Below are 14,263 nucleotides of genomic sequence, written 5' to 3' on the forward strand. Positions count from 1 at the left end.
TTTCGTTTAAGTGTGTTCGTTCTTATAGTAACAGCAATTCGCCAGCGGTGGGCGCTGTGTTGCGTCCGCCGGCCGACGCTTCCCAGTTCATTCGCAGAAGAAGATGCAGTACAGTGAAATGTGAAAAGTGTCAGCGGATGCTATTTATGTGCTGTGCGCTAAACGTGTATTCTGTCCTGTTTAAAGGTAAGATACGCACGGGAGTGGGTGGAGTGGGGCGTCGTTGCTGCTGTTGATATGCATTGCTGTTGAACTTGTAACGTCTTTCTAAGTTTTGACACGTTAATTGAACATTATAAAGCCCACGTAAAAAGAACTACAGGACAGGAAAAAAGTGTGCAACTTCCTGTTGCTTCACAATAAGAGCGACAGGTCGGCAGGAGTGTTTTAGTGATATTTATGTCTCATCCGGCTGTATTATTTTCGATGTTTAACTTGTCATATTTGATTTCGGTATGTTCTTGAACACTAGAATTAGGATACAACTCACTTGTAATGAAAATGTTGTTTTGAAGAGTTTTGTTCCATACATTGCGCAGAAGAAGCTGCAGCACATTGAAACGTATCGCATGTGAGAAATGTTCGGGGATGCTATTTATGTGCTGTTAGCTAAATGTGTATTCTGTGCTGTTTACAGAAAGAAAATAACTTTAATATGCTGCAGGGAAGAGAATTTGAGTTTTTTTCTGCTGAAAATGTCATTTTTATGAAACATGTAAATTTGGGGGGTGTACGGCTTGGCGCGGGGCGATGCTGTGATCAATACCAGCCGCCAGCATCTATTGGCAACACTCGTCGTGAAATTAGTCACAAGTGTGATAGCGGAAAATGGCATTGCTACCTGTTTGCATTGAATTTGGTGATTATGATAACGACAACATTACAGTTTCCGGCAGCATTTTGGTGGTATTTCATCAGTATTTTCACTGTGATGCTAACATTTCTTAGTGAAGCATTCTGTTTACTTCGGCATACATATAACTTATAGACATAAGTACGGATATGTTATCGAGCGGTCTCCACGTTTACCAGTATGGCGAAAGTCTTGGAGCGAAAAGATGAAGATCGTGCCGGGGAAATTGTTAAAAATCACGGGGTAAAAAAACATGTTTCAGATGGGCACGGCTTGAAAAAAGTGTAACCGTGCAGATAGGAACGAAAACGGTATCAACACAAAAAGTGGACGTTCCCGGCAAAGTGCTGTGCACTTTTGTGGTCCGATAGGAGCAAAAAAATATCCAGGAGTATATCCAAACCAGGGAACACAAAGGTAAGTTGGACGTAAATTTCTCAAATATTATATAATTGACAACTGCTAATAAGATTTGCATTATCACGCATTTTATCACTCATGCTCTCTCTTTCTCTCTCTCATATATATATATATATATATATATATATATATATATATATATATAATTGTGTACTTATTACATAAGTATAACTTAAGTGCAGTAGCCCATTTGTTCTAAATTTCAGTCAGTCTACATTTTTATGTCTGAAGTTTGGGAAGAATTTTTTGGTTGTTTGGACTCATATTTTAAGTTTTCAAAATATTAAGATTGCCCTGTATTTACACAGTTAGAAGTAACCAGAGGTCACCGTTTAACAGTGTTTTTGATTAAAAACATTTCGTGCCCAAAGGGGGGGGGGTAGTGCACATTTTCAGTCTTTTTCCAAATTGGTCATTCTCATCCCTGGGTGTCCCCCGAACTGGTCACCGGCCAATCGCAGAACACATGTAAACAAAACCACTATTCACACCTACAGGCAATTTAGTCTTCAATTAACCTCTCGTGCATGTTTTTGAGATGTAGAAGGAAATCAGGGTTCCTGGAGAAAAGCCACGCGGGCACATGGAGAACATGCAAACGGCGCACCGGTGAGGCCGGGATTTGAACTGAGGCAGAGGCGCAAACCAGTCAGCCGAAGTGCAATGCGATGAGGAAAATGTGTTTTGCCCGTTGACACGCTACAACATTGTTGGGTTGTGGGTCAAACTTAACAAGGTAGAAAAAGATCTTCAGGATAAACTGAGCACAGTTTCCAAACGCTTGTGCGCGAAGTAATTTTACGGACTAACCTGTCCTGTTCGAAGCTGGACTCCTTCCTTTGGCAACGCAGGGTCACCACACGGTGGCCTTCACTCCTCACATCCTGGCTAACCATCCACTGCGCGGGGTTGGCGGGGCGGGCCCCGAGGAACGTCACGCCTTCTCTCAACTTCACCCTGTGCGGGAAGAAAGACATTTTGAATGCATCTCCGCGGATGGACGCATAGTTTGCGTTGTACGCCGGCGGCTTTTTGATCTGAACGTGGATGTCCACAGAGGAACTGATCATTTCAGCAAAACATTATCCAGATGTTCCTTCCAAAGATGGCCCAGATGCTACATTGGCTCTCTTGACATCCTATTTGATGCATGTTTTTTGTTTCATTTTTTTAAACACATTGTGTTTTATCAGCCTAAAAAAACACCATATGATGTACTTTTAGTAGCAGGATGTTATTAACCATTCAGTATTTTAAGGGTTGAAGTAGATGCAAGCGGCCAGCGACTTGCATCTTTTGCATTTCCCCTTACGGAACAAAACGAAATTGTTGTAAGATGGACAATTACAGCAGCAATTTTCAAAGATTGGAAAATTATTGAGGAGAACACTCAGGCAGGGGCAGCAGTCTCACAGTCAGGAGATTTGGGTTTGATTCTCTTACACTAAACTTACACTGAAAATGTTTCATTTATTTTTTTTAAACCCACAATGACATCCCCGTCTGTTTTTCTTGGTGTAAAACTGAATTTTTGCTTGCAGAATATCTTTAGCAATCCATGTTGAACGCTGAATGATGCTCCCAAACTGTTTTAGGGTTAATGTTAGATTGCCTCCTGTATTTAAAATACGGAATTAGCTTTTTGGGCACTGTATCGTCTCTGCTTTCAGCCTCGATCAGGCTGTGCCAATGTGGAATTTTAACATTACACACCAATTGTAATTACCCCTTTAAAGCGGAGAGGGCGGAGTCAGGTAAACCAGGAAGTAGCGTGTGTGGCCCAGCAGCAGCTCGTTGTGAGAGGGAGTGTGCTGCCGTGATTAAAAAAACAAACTAAAAAAAACATCAGACTGTAGTTTACTGCGCTGGATCTCTTTTTATCTGCGCTGAGAGTGTGCGACAAGTGCGCCAATGCGCAGTTGCGCAGCTTAGAGGGAACATTGCACCTAGGAGCAATGTAGAGTGTCCAATTAATGTTGCATGTTTTTGGCACGTGGGAGGAAACCGGAGTGCCCGGAGAAAATTCACGCACCCATGGGGAGTACATGCTAACTCCACACAGGTGCCTCCAGGATTGAACCCGGGCCGTCACAACTGTGAGGCCAAAGCTTTCCATCTGATCCACTGTGCCACCCTAAGACCTAAATACCCCATAATTGTGTGGTCATTTTCATGTACCCTGTGATTACTTTGGCAACCAGTCCAGGGTGCGAGTAACTAGAATTTACCACAACCTTAATGAGGATGCTGCATGGAAAATTGATGGATAGAAAATTCACACAAAGTAACATAAGTAAAACTGATTAGCTACGTACAAGGTGTAGTACTTTTGCTATTCTAAAATTGATGTAATGCTAGGAACGGTGGTGGAATGAGTAGTAAAAAAACCAACAACAAATATGTCTACCATGGGTGGCACCGTGGTTCAGATGGTAAAGCATTGGCCTCACAGTTCTGAGGACCCAGGCTCAATCCCGGCCCCGCCTTTGTAGAGTTTGCATGTTCTCCCCGTGCCTGCGCGGGTTTTCGGCCACTCTGGTTTCCTCCCACATACCCAAAAAATATTCAACATTAATTGGACACTTTAAATTGCCCCTAGGTGTGATTGTGAGTACGACTATTGTCTGTCTCTATGTGCCCTATGATTGGCTGGCAACAGGTTTATAGTGTACCCCACCTCTTGCCCGATGATAGCGCCCAATTGGTGCAACTACCACTGTGACCCTGGTGAGGATAAGCAGCTCGGAAAACAAATGAATGATAAAAGATAAAGATGCTTGTGTCAACAACTTGTGTACAAAACTACTAGTAAAACGCTACATGGCAACGCTGCTGTAATTTTCACTCAAATATATTTCTCTGCTTGCACTTGCCCGAGAGCCATATGATTGGTTGGCTCTGCACACAACACTGTCAAAGTGTCATTTATGTAAAACTCGAGGACCACACTAACATTAAACTTTCATATTAAGGTGGGGGCCACAAAATATTATCTTGCGGGCCATTTTCCGGACCGCGGGCCGCCAGTTTGAGACCTCACAGTATTATTTACTTGGTGTATAATATCACAATTGGCATTTATGGACGTGAAAATTTGGGTTATGTCAGCGTCGGAAGAAGGTAACAATGGTCTTCAGTGTATTGTTTTTACATCATCGACAATAGCATTCGGCATCTTTGAGGGAGGGGGGGGCACGTGATGGGGGAATAGTTTGCAAACTCTCCTCGCTCCCTTTTACATTTACACATCATAGGCGAGCTCAACAAAAATCAGGGAAAAAAAAGCAAAAGCGCGTTCCCAGGATACCCAAAACCAAGGTACCAGTTCTCTTCGGTCTGTATGTGCGCCGCTTCTGAAGCTGAGGACTCCCCATCAAGGCATTCTGGATGCCGAGCATCGCGTAGCCCGAGGGGAAAGAAAAAGAAGCCCACAACAACAGCCTGCAGAGGGGAAAGATGTGAAAAAGGTAACAGCGTTTAGCTGACAGCTTCAAGTTACCCCTCCATCCAACTCCGCCAAAGTGTCAGCAATCACCAGAAAACCTGACAGGGCTTCATCAGCGCAGCTGTGAGTCGGCGCCAAACTGAGTCGAACAAAGACTGCGAATGCGGCTATCAAAAAGCCTTTCAGCGAGTTCTGAGCGGTTCGCTCTTGAATATTTTGCCAGACCGTTTCATCATGATCCGTTCCTCCATTAAAAAGAAAAAAAAAACTGCACACTGCAACGGTTCTCATTTCATAGATATCCTTCCTTAGAACTTAGAGAATGCTTGGCGAGGTTTCTTTAATGGTCTTCAGATGTCAGAGAAAGAGTACATAAAAATTTCCTTGGGAAATCCATGACAGGTCAAGTCCGGAAACAAGCCAGGACTGCTTGGATCGATCCGGCCCCACCACCTTTTTAAAAACTCCACGTTGGATCAGAGGCATTCATAATAAGTTGCCCCAACCCACCCCCTCTCCCAAGTAGGGACTTCTGGTTTTATTCTGCCATTTCACCGGCACACTGCAGCAAGTGTGCGAGGACGGCAAAACCCCGCCAGGCAACGTCACAATAGAAAAGCCGCAGTGGTGAGAAAAGCAAGAACAAGACAGTACGCTGCTTTATGCTAGATGGCTAAAAGAAAAGTCTAGATAGAACACAGAGCTCGTTTTGGTCGAGTATCTTTGAGTACTACCGGTATTGATTTTGGACTGCTCTAATTCCTAATCATTTAGATTCTTCCGTTTACCCAACATGCAAGTCTTTGGAACATGGGCGGAAACCAGAGGATCTGGAGAAACCCGAGGCAAGCATGGGGAGGACGTAGAAACTGCACAGTACCTTTAGCGTAACCCTTAGACCTTGATTCATCTCAACTAATACATTTGCAATGTCACCAAATTGCTTGAATATACAGTGAAGATGACTGAAGTACAAGCCACAGTCAGAGTTTTATTTTACAAATGCCAACTGTAGCCTAACAAACCGCTAAATAATAAAATCAAAAAGAACAAATGCAAGTAAACAGATCGATTTTTCTACAATTACAGTCCTATACTTAGAAACATGACTGAGATGAGTTTGAAGTTCCCACAATGCTTTTCACAGCCTCCATTGCCTAGACCGCCACTATGAGGAACGGTGCCAACGTTTAAGCCAGGAAATTGCAAACTCAGCAGAGTTCCTTTATTGCGGGGCTTTTCTGGAACGGAACCCCTGCGATAAACGAGCGTTTACTGCAGTCCCCGAGTATAATTGTGCGGTACGGCCAACAAACCGCATTCTGCAGTTTATCTCTGCCTGGCCGGCCGCCTCACCGCTCACTTCACGTCGCCATCCGGGGAGGCGCGTTAACCCAGAAGAGGACAAGTTCGGCTCTGGAGAGGAGGGGTTGTGGGTTTCAAGATATGGCATCCCACAATATCAGAGCGGCAAAATGGAAGCGCAGTGTCTGTCCTCTTGGAGCTCATGAAAGCGATGCCGAAATGCGACGGTGGCACAACAACTTTCTGCCACCACTCGCTAGCCGTTATCACCCCTTCCAAGCACCGCGGAGAGCAAAGCACGTTTATCGTGTTATTCGACCACCAATGGATGCTTAAATTAAATTTACTGTATTATTTTCTCAAAAGCCGACAGTGCGTCTTATAATCAGGTGCGGCTTATATATGGGTCAATATTGAGCCTTTAGTGCACCTCCATCCAATGGATGCAGAACATAACCCCACCCTGTACTGTAATGTCTGTTCTATGCGCCTTATAATGCGGTGCGTAATATATATGGGGGGGGGGGGTTTGAAACAGGCCATTCATTGAAGGTGCGCCTTATAATGTGGTGCGGAAAATACGGTATATTAAATGGCCATTCATTTTATATGATGCTGACCTCCAAAAAAGTGCTTCAAATTAACAGACCAATGGCTTTAATGGATGACTCCCTCCCCACTTATTAATTCCTTGAACTGAGGTCACTCTGTATAAGGAATATTGCACATCAGATTTAAATTCTCATCGCCAGAAAACTGCTGTCCCGACAGGAGGATATTTTGGGTGTATCCAAAAGAAGCTGATTTCGAGTGATCGTTTAACAAAGGCTGCGGGAGAGCGCGTATTTGCTCATCCTGCGCTGGAGCGGCCGCCGCAGTCAGCTGCAGGCTAATCTGCAGATCAGAAAATAGGCAGGATGCTAAGGCTTTCATTCGAAGCACAACAGCAAAGATTCTCAAAAAGTCACAGTGGCACTGCCGCGTGCCAACACACAGCCGGAAAGATGCATGGCCGCCACGTGCGTCTGCACAGACGTTCGTGACAAAGCCACCAACCACTCAGCAAAGTCGCCGTCGGCAAAAGGGTTTTACAGTCGCACTTGTTTTTCTCCTTTTCGACTGTTTTCGGTGTAGGGAAAATTAAGGGAACTCGAGAGTCGGATGCCCGGAGGAGGTTTGCGGCACACGAGAAGCTGAGCTGAAGCCTGAGTTGCTCATATCGCTGGCTTTATTTTATTTTGTTTTTTTTATTTTTTGCAAGTAATGTCAAATGTTTTGTATGGAGTATGGATAGCTACAAAAGAAAATACAAAAAATGCATTGTCGTTCATATTGACAAGTTTGGTAACAACTTGACCAAACTTTGTGTCTCAACATGTTTTTGACAGGATTATAAGTCGATTATGTAACCCAGTTAAAAAATTGCTACAGTGAAATGAAATAGGGTTGCAATTAGGTTATCGGTTTTCTTTATACAAGGTGGTGGAATATTTGTTAAAGTGTGTGCTGAATTTATTTTCTTTTGGAGGGATTTGTATTTAAATGTGTTTTATTAATTTGTCAAAAGAAATACGTTTGTTCGTCAATTTATTGTTGTAATCAGTGTTTGAGAAGGACAGGAAGTGAAGTGTTAAGGAGGTTTGGAGAAGAGAGGGCGGACATTTATCAACATTGATCAAGGTGTTCGACAAGGACTGTTAGCAGTTCAATTGACCCCTCCGTAGAAATTGCGTCATCTGTGTCGCTGACCAATCAGAGTACAGAGATCTGCATAAACCACGCCCCTTTTAGGACCCGCAGTTCCCTCAGACAACGTTGTATGGTCCAGTATAGCTTACGTTAGCGTTTTATCGCGTATTTGGGTTCTTTAACAATAGATATGGTTAAGGGGGTGTAGTCACGGACTTTATGATAGTGACGACAGGTATCCTGAAAGGCTAGTTGGTGCAGTTCAATTCGTACCATTTCCAAAACCGAAGACCCAGTACGAAAAATGTCTTCGATGGATCAAACTTTGTGGAAGAACGCATCATCAACTGAATCCATCTAAAATCAACCGGAACAGAAGACCGAGTACGAAAAATGTCTTCAATGGATCAAACTTTGTGGAAGACCGCATGATCAACTGAATCCATCAACCAGAACAGATATGTTTGCATGAAGGTAAGCCCGACATTTGATTTTTCAATACATGTCTCATATAAATGAATTAGCAGTTCTTTGCATGCATAACATAGCTAAGTGTGAATAATTGACACACTAGATCTGTGTTGAGCGATATTTTGCGATGATCTGACTGTACAAACGTGTCCCTTTGTTCGCGGCTACGGTAAACCGGACTGTGTTTACACGAAGGTATGCCGTATATTTGATTTTTAATACATGTCTCATATAAATGAATTAGCAGTTCTTCTCTTGGATAACATAGCTAAGTGTGAATGATTGACACACTTGATCTACGTTGAGCGATATTTTGCGATGATCTGAAGGCACAAACGTGTCCCTTTGTTCGCGGCTAATGAGCTAAGCTAAACCGGACTAGCAGTCCTACAAGCCTTCGACGTGCACCGAGAGACCAAGACTGAAGGAAGGATGTTTGAGGACACTAAAGTAGTGATTGTCGTACTCTGTCGGGACTTACGTAGGTTCGGCACTAATTCAAGAATAATTATTGAGGGGAGCGCGTGACGTTACACAAAGAAAACGAGAGAAACAACTCGAAAATCAAGCCTCGCCTTCTTCTTTTCCTTCATACGGCGGTTGACAAACGGCTATACGGATACGTATACAGGTTCTGCACACAAGTGTGATATGTAACACGAAAATAGGAAACTGTCAATGACGAATTCGTCTTTGGGTTATAATATATTATGTGGCTTCTCGGTCTTCCTCTGACTGTGGAAAGATCTCGCGCTAATATCAATGGTTTCTCCGTCGATATGCATGTAAATACCATTGAAATACCCCTCGCTGAAATACTTGAACCCTGCTGTCTGCTTTTCAACGATATTTCACTGTTAGCTAAGAATGCGAGTGAGAAATCAACCGGTAAATCGGACAGTTTCGCTCTATTCTTTTCTTGCTGCGCCGCCCTTTTTGCTAATTCTTAGTCTGACGTAGGCTCACGTGGCGTGACGTCACTTCAGAAGGCCTGGTTAAGTGCCCTGTACAGAGGGGTTAATTGTGATCGTGTGTCGTTTGAGTGGACTACTCAAATCACGCCGTAATGTGGTGGAGTTAGCCGCTAATACACAAGCTAAGTGGAACGTTGGTAGAACGGTAGCGACCAGCTAACGCCAGCTAGCGAGGCCTGTGTTGGACCACGAGGGAGAAGAGGAGGACGCTAGCGACGAGCAAACGGTAAGGCCAAGGCCTGCATTGGAGCACAAGGAAATAGTTTCGGAGTCAGGACTTGGATGAGGCTGGACAATTGTACACAACCCTCAACTTTTTTCCATTCCTGCTCTTTGAAACAAAGACATTTGGGTTTGAATTTCTTTTGTTTTGTCGGCTAAGTTCATATTTGTATGGGCCCTTATATTAGCTTCAATTAGCTTAGCTTAACTCAGATGTGGATTATGTCCCTGTTATGTTGACTTTATTTGAATGAGTGTTGCTTTTGTATACATGTTTGATTTTCCAACCTTTATTTTGTTATTAAATGTTCACACTATATTACATAACCAGCTCTATTATTTGACTATCTGCATGACAGTTAAAAAGAAGAGGGGAGTTTATTTGGTAGCTTGGCTATTTAAATTAGGATAACCTTAGCTCATAAGGGGAAATATTATTTCAGAGACCTTTTGAGAGGGAATAAGTCCACAAGTAAAGAGTGAAGTTGGAATTAGAAGTTTAGAGTAATTACCATTAATTTAATTGATTAGTTCCTAATTTAGATTGAGGAAAGAACTCAGGTTAGCCACCTCTCATCTTAGTATTATATACTTAAGAGGCGTTCCAAATAGGTCAAAAGAAAATTCCGACTTTTCATGGCTTTAATTCCACACTGACCAAGATGATTCTAATCAATGACTGATGTGTTGTTTCCAGCTGTCACGTTCAAAATAAGTCCAGGTTTCTTTTCGGGACAGCTCTTGATATTCAACGTGTTATTAAGTTCTTACTGCTCCCCCAAGCTCACAGTTATTTACACCAGCCGTGTGCATCATTTACACGTTTCCCTCTGCAAAGGCGCACCGTTCCGAAAAGATAAGCTTCGGATCGCCGTAGCTGCAACTGACACGGCTTGAACAACGTGGGGATTTAGCGTGCGAACGTGGAACCGCTGACCTCTGCGGGCGGGGACGCTCTGAGACGCGCTCGTGCCCATCTGCTGCTTACGGAGTCAGAAAAAAGGAAATTCCGAAATTCGCTGACATCTTTCTTCAAACACACACAGTCGAAATAAACTCTCGGTCGCAAACCAATTACGTCACACTGGCATTGTTTAATCCTCTGCAACGTAAACCATAATTTGTGTGACAGTATAGATGTGTGTGTGTGAATATATATATATATATATATATATTCTTTTATCGGCAGCACGGTGGATCAGCTGGTAAAAGCGTTGGCCTCACAGTTCCCAAAACCCGGGTTCAATCCCGGTCCCGCCTATGTGGAGTTTGTTTTCTCTGGGCACTCCGGTTTCCTCCCACATCCCAAAAACTTGCAACATTAATAGAACACTAAATTGCCCCAGGTGTGATTGTGAGTGCGACTGTTTGTCTCTATTTGTCCTGCGATTGGCTGGTGACCAGTTCAGGGTGTACCCCGCCTCCTCTCCGTTGACAGCAGGGATAGGCTCCGGCACTCCCTGCGACCCTCGTGAGGATAAGCGGCAGAGAAAATGGATGGATGGATATGCTTTTATTGTACGTGGATGTGAAAGAACAGTTGTTCATATGTTATTTTGGATAGACACAAAAATGTGGATCATAAATGAGACCAGTTCAGGGTGTAGTGCACCTTTCACCCGATGTTAACTGGCATAGGCTCCGCCTCTTCCGTGATCCTTGCCAGGATAAGCGGCTGTGACAATGGACATAGACATAAGGGTGCATTTGGAGAGACGTGTTTATATTCTGCATGTGTAAATACATTACAATGATTGGAGTGATCCAAGCTATTACAGCAAATAAGTCCACAACCCTGTAAAAGTACATTTTGCTTTTACATATCAACCCAAACTTGTATGGCCGACTTCTGTTGCTGTTGAGCACAAACAAGCTGTACGATGGCGGAGGTTGTCATTTTTTTTTTTTTTGTTTTTTTTTTTTTTAGTTTCACAAGTGTGGCCTGGCAAAGATTTTGCTCAAAGGAGAAAAATAATCTGATGCAGTTTTTCTAGGAAAACAAAATGACTTGGCTACTGTCGTAGACTGCAAGTGCAGAATCCAAGGCCACGTGGACATGCAATGAGTGAGAGAGTACAGTAGCTACACCCCCCCCCCCCCCCATCCCCCCAACCATCAACCCCCACCCTCCTCCCCGGGCTCTCTGGGACTCCTCGCCCACGGCTGCTCCTTTGATGAAAATGAGCTGTCAATCATCTGATGAACAAGAGTCCTCCGTGACTCAGTGACCTTTCCAGAAGAAGCACTTCCCGCCCACCTTGGCGACACATCAACAGACTCCGCGGTAAAACAATAACATCTTTGCGAGATGAGACGGCAACGAGGTGACGGAGAGGTCTGCGAGAGGTGCGCAAATGCCTCGAGTTACGTGAACTACGGCACCGCGGTAGTTCCGGTTCCAAAAGCAATCGGACGTCAAATGGATGGAATAGGCTGAAGGCAGACAACTGGGCCACCGCGTTACATCGTTACAGCCTTGCTATCTTGTATCCAACTGTGTTCTTCCCGACTTTTCGCGAGGCGTAAACTGCACGGGGTAGGCCTTAAATATTCATTCTGAAGTCTCACAAGATAAAAGGCATTAAAGTCAGCCAGTGATGTCAAGTGAAGCGGGGCTGCCTCTTCCCCGGCAACCGCTGCCTGTTCTTTCTGTAGAGTGTCGGCGCTGGCACCTTTTTTTTTTTTTTTTTTTTTTTGGAACCACAAGTCAAATGAGATTTGAAAGAGACACGGCCCGATAATGTAGCGCCATAACACTTCAAATCATGCGCGGCCACGCTCGGCCTGATGTAGCATGGAGAGTAAATAGAACCCGATCAGATCACGTCTGCAGCGCTGACGCCACAGAGCAAAGCACTATACTTGCCGGCCCTTGTTTATATTATGAATGCGATGAAGACATCTTGTTACCCCTGAAACAAAAAAAAAATAATTCAACCAACGCAACAGTCTTCTTCATCCACTTATTCGTGTTCTACACCGCTTATCCCGATCAAGGTCACAGAAAGTTGGAGCCCGTCCCAGCTGACTTGGGTTGAAAAAGCAGACTGTCCCCCTGAACTGCTTGCTCGTCATTCACGGGGCGCAAATGGAGAGAGACAACATTTCGCACTCACATTCACACTTCCACGGCGCCGCTGAGGGAGGAATTGAACCCACACGACACTGCGCTGAGATCAAATGGACCGCTACACTATCAGTCATATTCTTTTGCACATATAAACAGAGCAACTATTCACACCGGGAATCTAAGTCTGCTCTCTGTAACCTTGTCTCCAAAACATCCAACTTTGGCTGTCCCTCTAATGAGCTCATTTCTAATCCTATCCAACCTGCTCACTCCAAGCGAGAACCTCAGCATCTTCATTTCTGCCACCTCCAATTCTGCTTCCTGTTGTTTCTTCAGTGCCACCCTCTCTAATCCGTGCATCATGGCCAGCCTCACCACTGTTTTATAAACTTTGCCCTTCATCCTAGCGGACACATTGAATAAGTTGGTCAAAAACTCTACAGCCACCTCTCCAAATTGCTTCTATACCTCCACTGGTATGTCATCAGGACCAACTGTCTTTCCATTTTTCATTCTCTTTACTGCCTTTCTAACTTCCCCCTTACTCATCATTGCCAGTTCCTGGTCATTTACGCTTGCCTCTTCGACTCTACCTTCTTGCATACTGCATAGCAGGTTATTTTGTGATCATTTGAAAAAGGAATGTTATTGTAATGCAACAATGTCTAAGAGTGGGAATTATAGACTATATTTTTTTGCAAAGAAAATGGACATTCTCACATTGCATCGATTATTACGTTTTATGTGTCACGTTGGAAGGCGAGACAAAGATGTGGAGGACCCAAGTGCAGGGAACCAGGGAGTCAAGGTAGGAGTCCAGGAATCTCGAAAAATGACATTTAACGGCCAAAAACAGCCAACAAGAGTCCAACAACCAATTATCAAAGTACCCTATTTTCCGCATTATAAGGTGCACCTAAAAGCCTTTCATTTTCTCAAAAGCCGACTGTGCGCCTTATAATCTGGTGCGCCTTATATATGGATCAATATTGAGACTTAAGTGCAGCTCTATCTCATGGATGCATATCGTTACCCGAGCCTCTGCTGTAGCGTCTATTCTATGCGCCTTATAATGTGGTGCGACTTATAATGCGGTGCACCTTATAATACGGTGCAGCTTATAGTGTGGAAAATATGTTAACAGAGAAAACCTTAAACCTAAACTGCCACAAGACAAGACGTGCCAGAGAGATAATAGCATGGCCACGGACAAACATGACGTCAACAACCAATGGACTGACCAGAACTGAAAGAAACCAGGGAGTTAAATACACGTAGATTGGTGAGAAAACGAGGAAAACCTGGACAAAATGCAAGATGCCGGAGGGAGCTGATTGGTCAACACAAGGGAGGAGGATGAATGCGAATAGGTTGACACAGCTGACAAAATGAGCACACGAGACATGGAAAATATGGAACAAAACCAACCCAACCAGAGCAGACCATGACCAGGAGTGGCCGATCCCACAGTGAAGCAATTTTCCCTTGTCTCAGATGGATGAGTCACATTTCACCCAATATGGCTGCCTGACCCATGTCGACATTTCTACCTTTCTGTGGTAACACGGTACCAGGATTTGATATTGTAAAGAAACTCACAGCAGCAAGCTGTTAATTACAATACGACAGCCGTGACTGACTACATTTTTGAATGCCACGGGGGTTGAATTTTGATGACAGCGCAAATATTTGATAAAGCAATTTAACCTTTTGATTCTCTAGTTACGGTTGAGACTTATTTGACCCAGAACTACCAGATCAGTTGATTATCATCACAGGTCGAGAAATAGGTGTGAGTGACAGGTGACAGAGCC

The 14,263-nt window shown here is 43.9% G+C and overlaps 2 protein-coding genes across 2 annotated transcripts in view; one reads left to right on the forward strand and one right to left on the reverse strand.

Moving 5' to 3' along the window:
• si:dkeyp-14d3.1 (transmembrane protein 132C) overlaps positions 1-14,263 on the reverse strand; it is a 144,336-nt gene that overhangs the window by 76,040 nt on the left and 54,033 nt on the right. Inside the window, exon 3 of the mRNA XM_061816667.1 lies at positions 2,084-2,230. Coding sequence (XP_061672651.1) covers positions 2,084-2,230 — 147 coding nt within the window. The remainder of the gene's footprint in view (positions 1-2,083; positions 2,231-14,263) is intronic.
• Positions 106-14,263, forward strand: part of asb6 (ankyrin repeat and SOCS box containing 6) — an 82,079-nt gene continuing 67,921 nt past the window's right edge. Inside the window, exon 1 of the mRNA XM_061816670.1 lies at positions 106-186. The gene's annotated coding sequence lies outside the window, so the exon portion shown is untranslated. The remainder of the gene's footprint in view (positions 187-14,263) is intronic.

The sequence above is a fragment of the Syngnathoides biaculeatus genome, chromosome 4 (genome assembly GCF_019802595.1).
Source record: "Syngnathoides biaculeatus isolate LvHL_M chromosome 4, ASM1980259v1, whole genome shotgun sequence".
In the NCBI taxonomy this organism is placed as follows: Eukaryota; Metazoa; Chordata; class Actinopteri; order Syngnathiformes; family Syngnathidae; genus Syngnathoides; species Syngnathoides biaculeatus.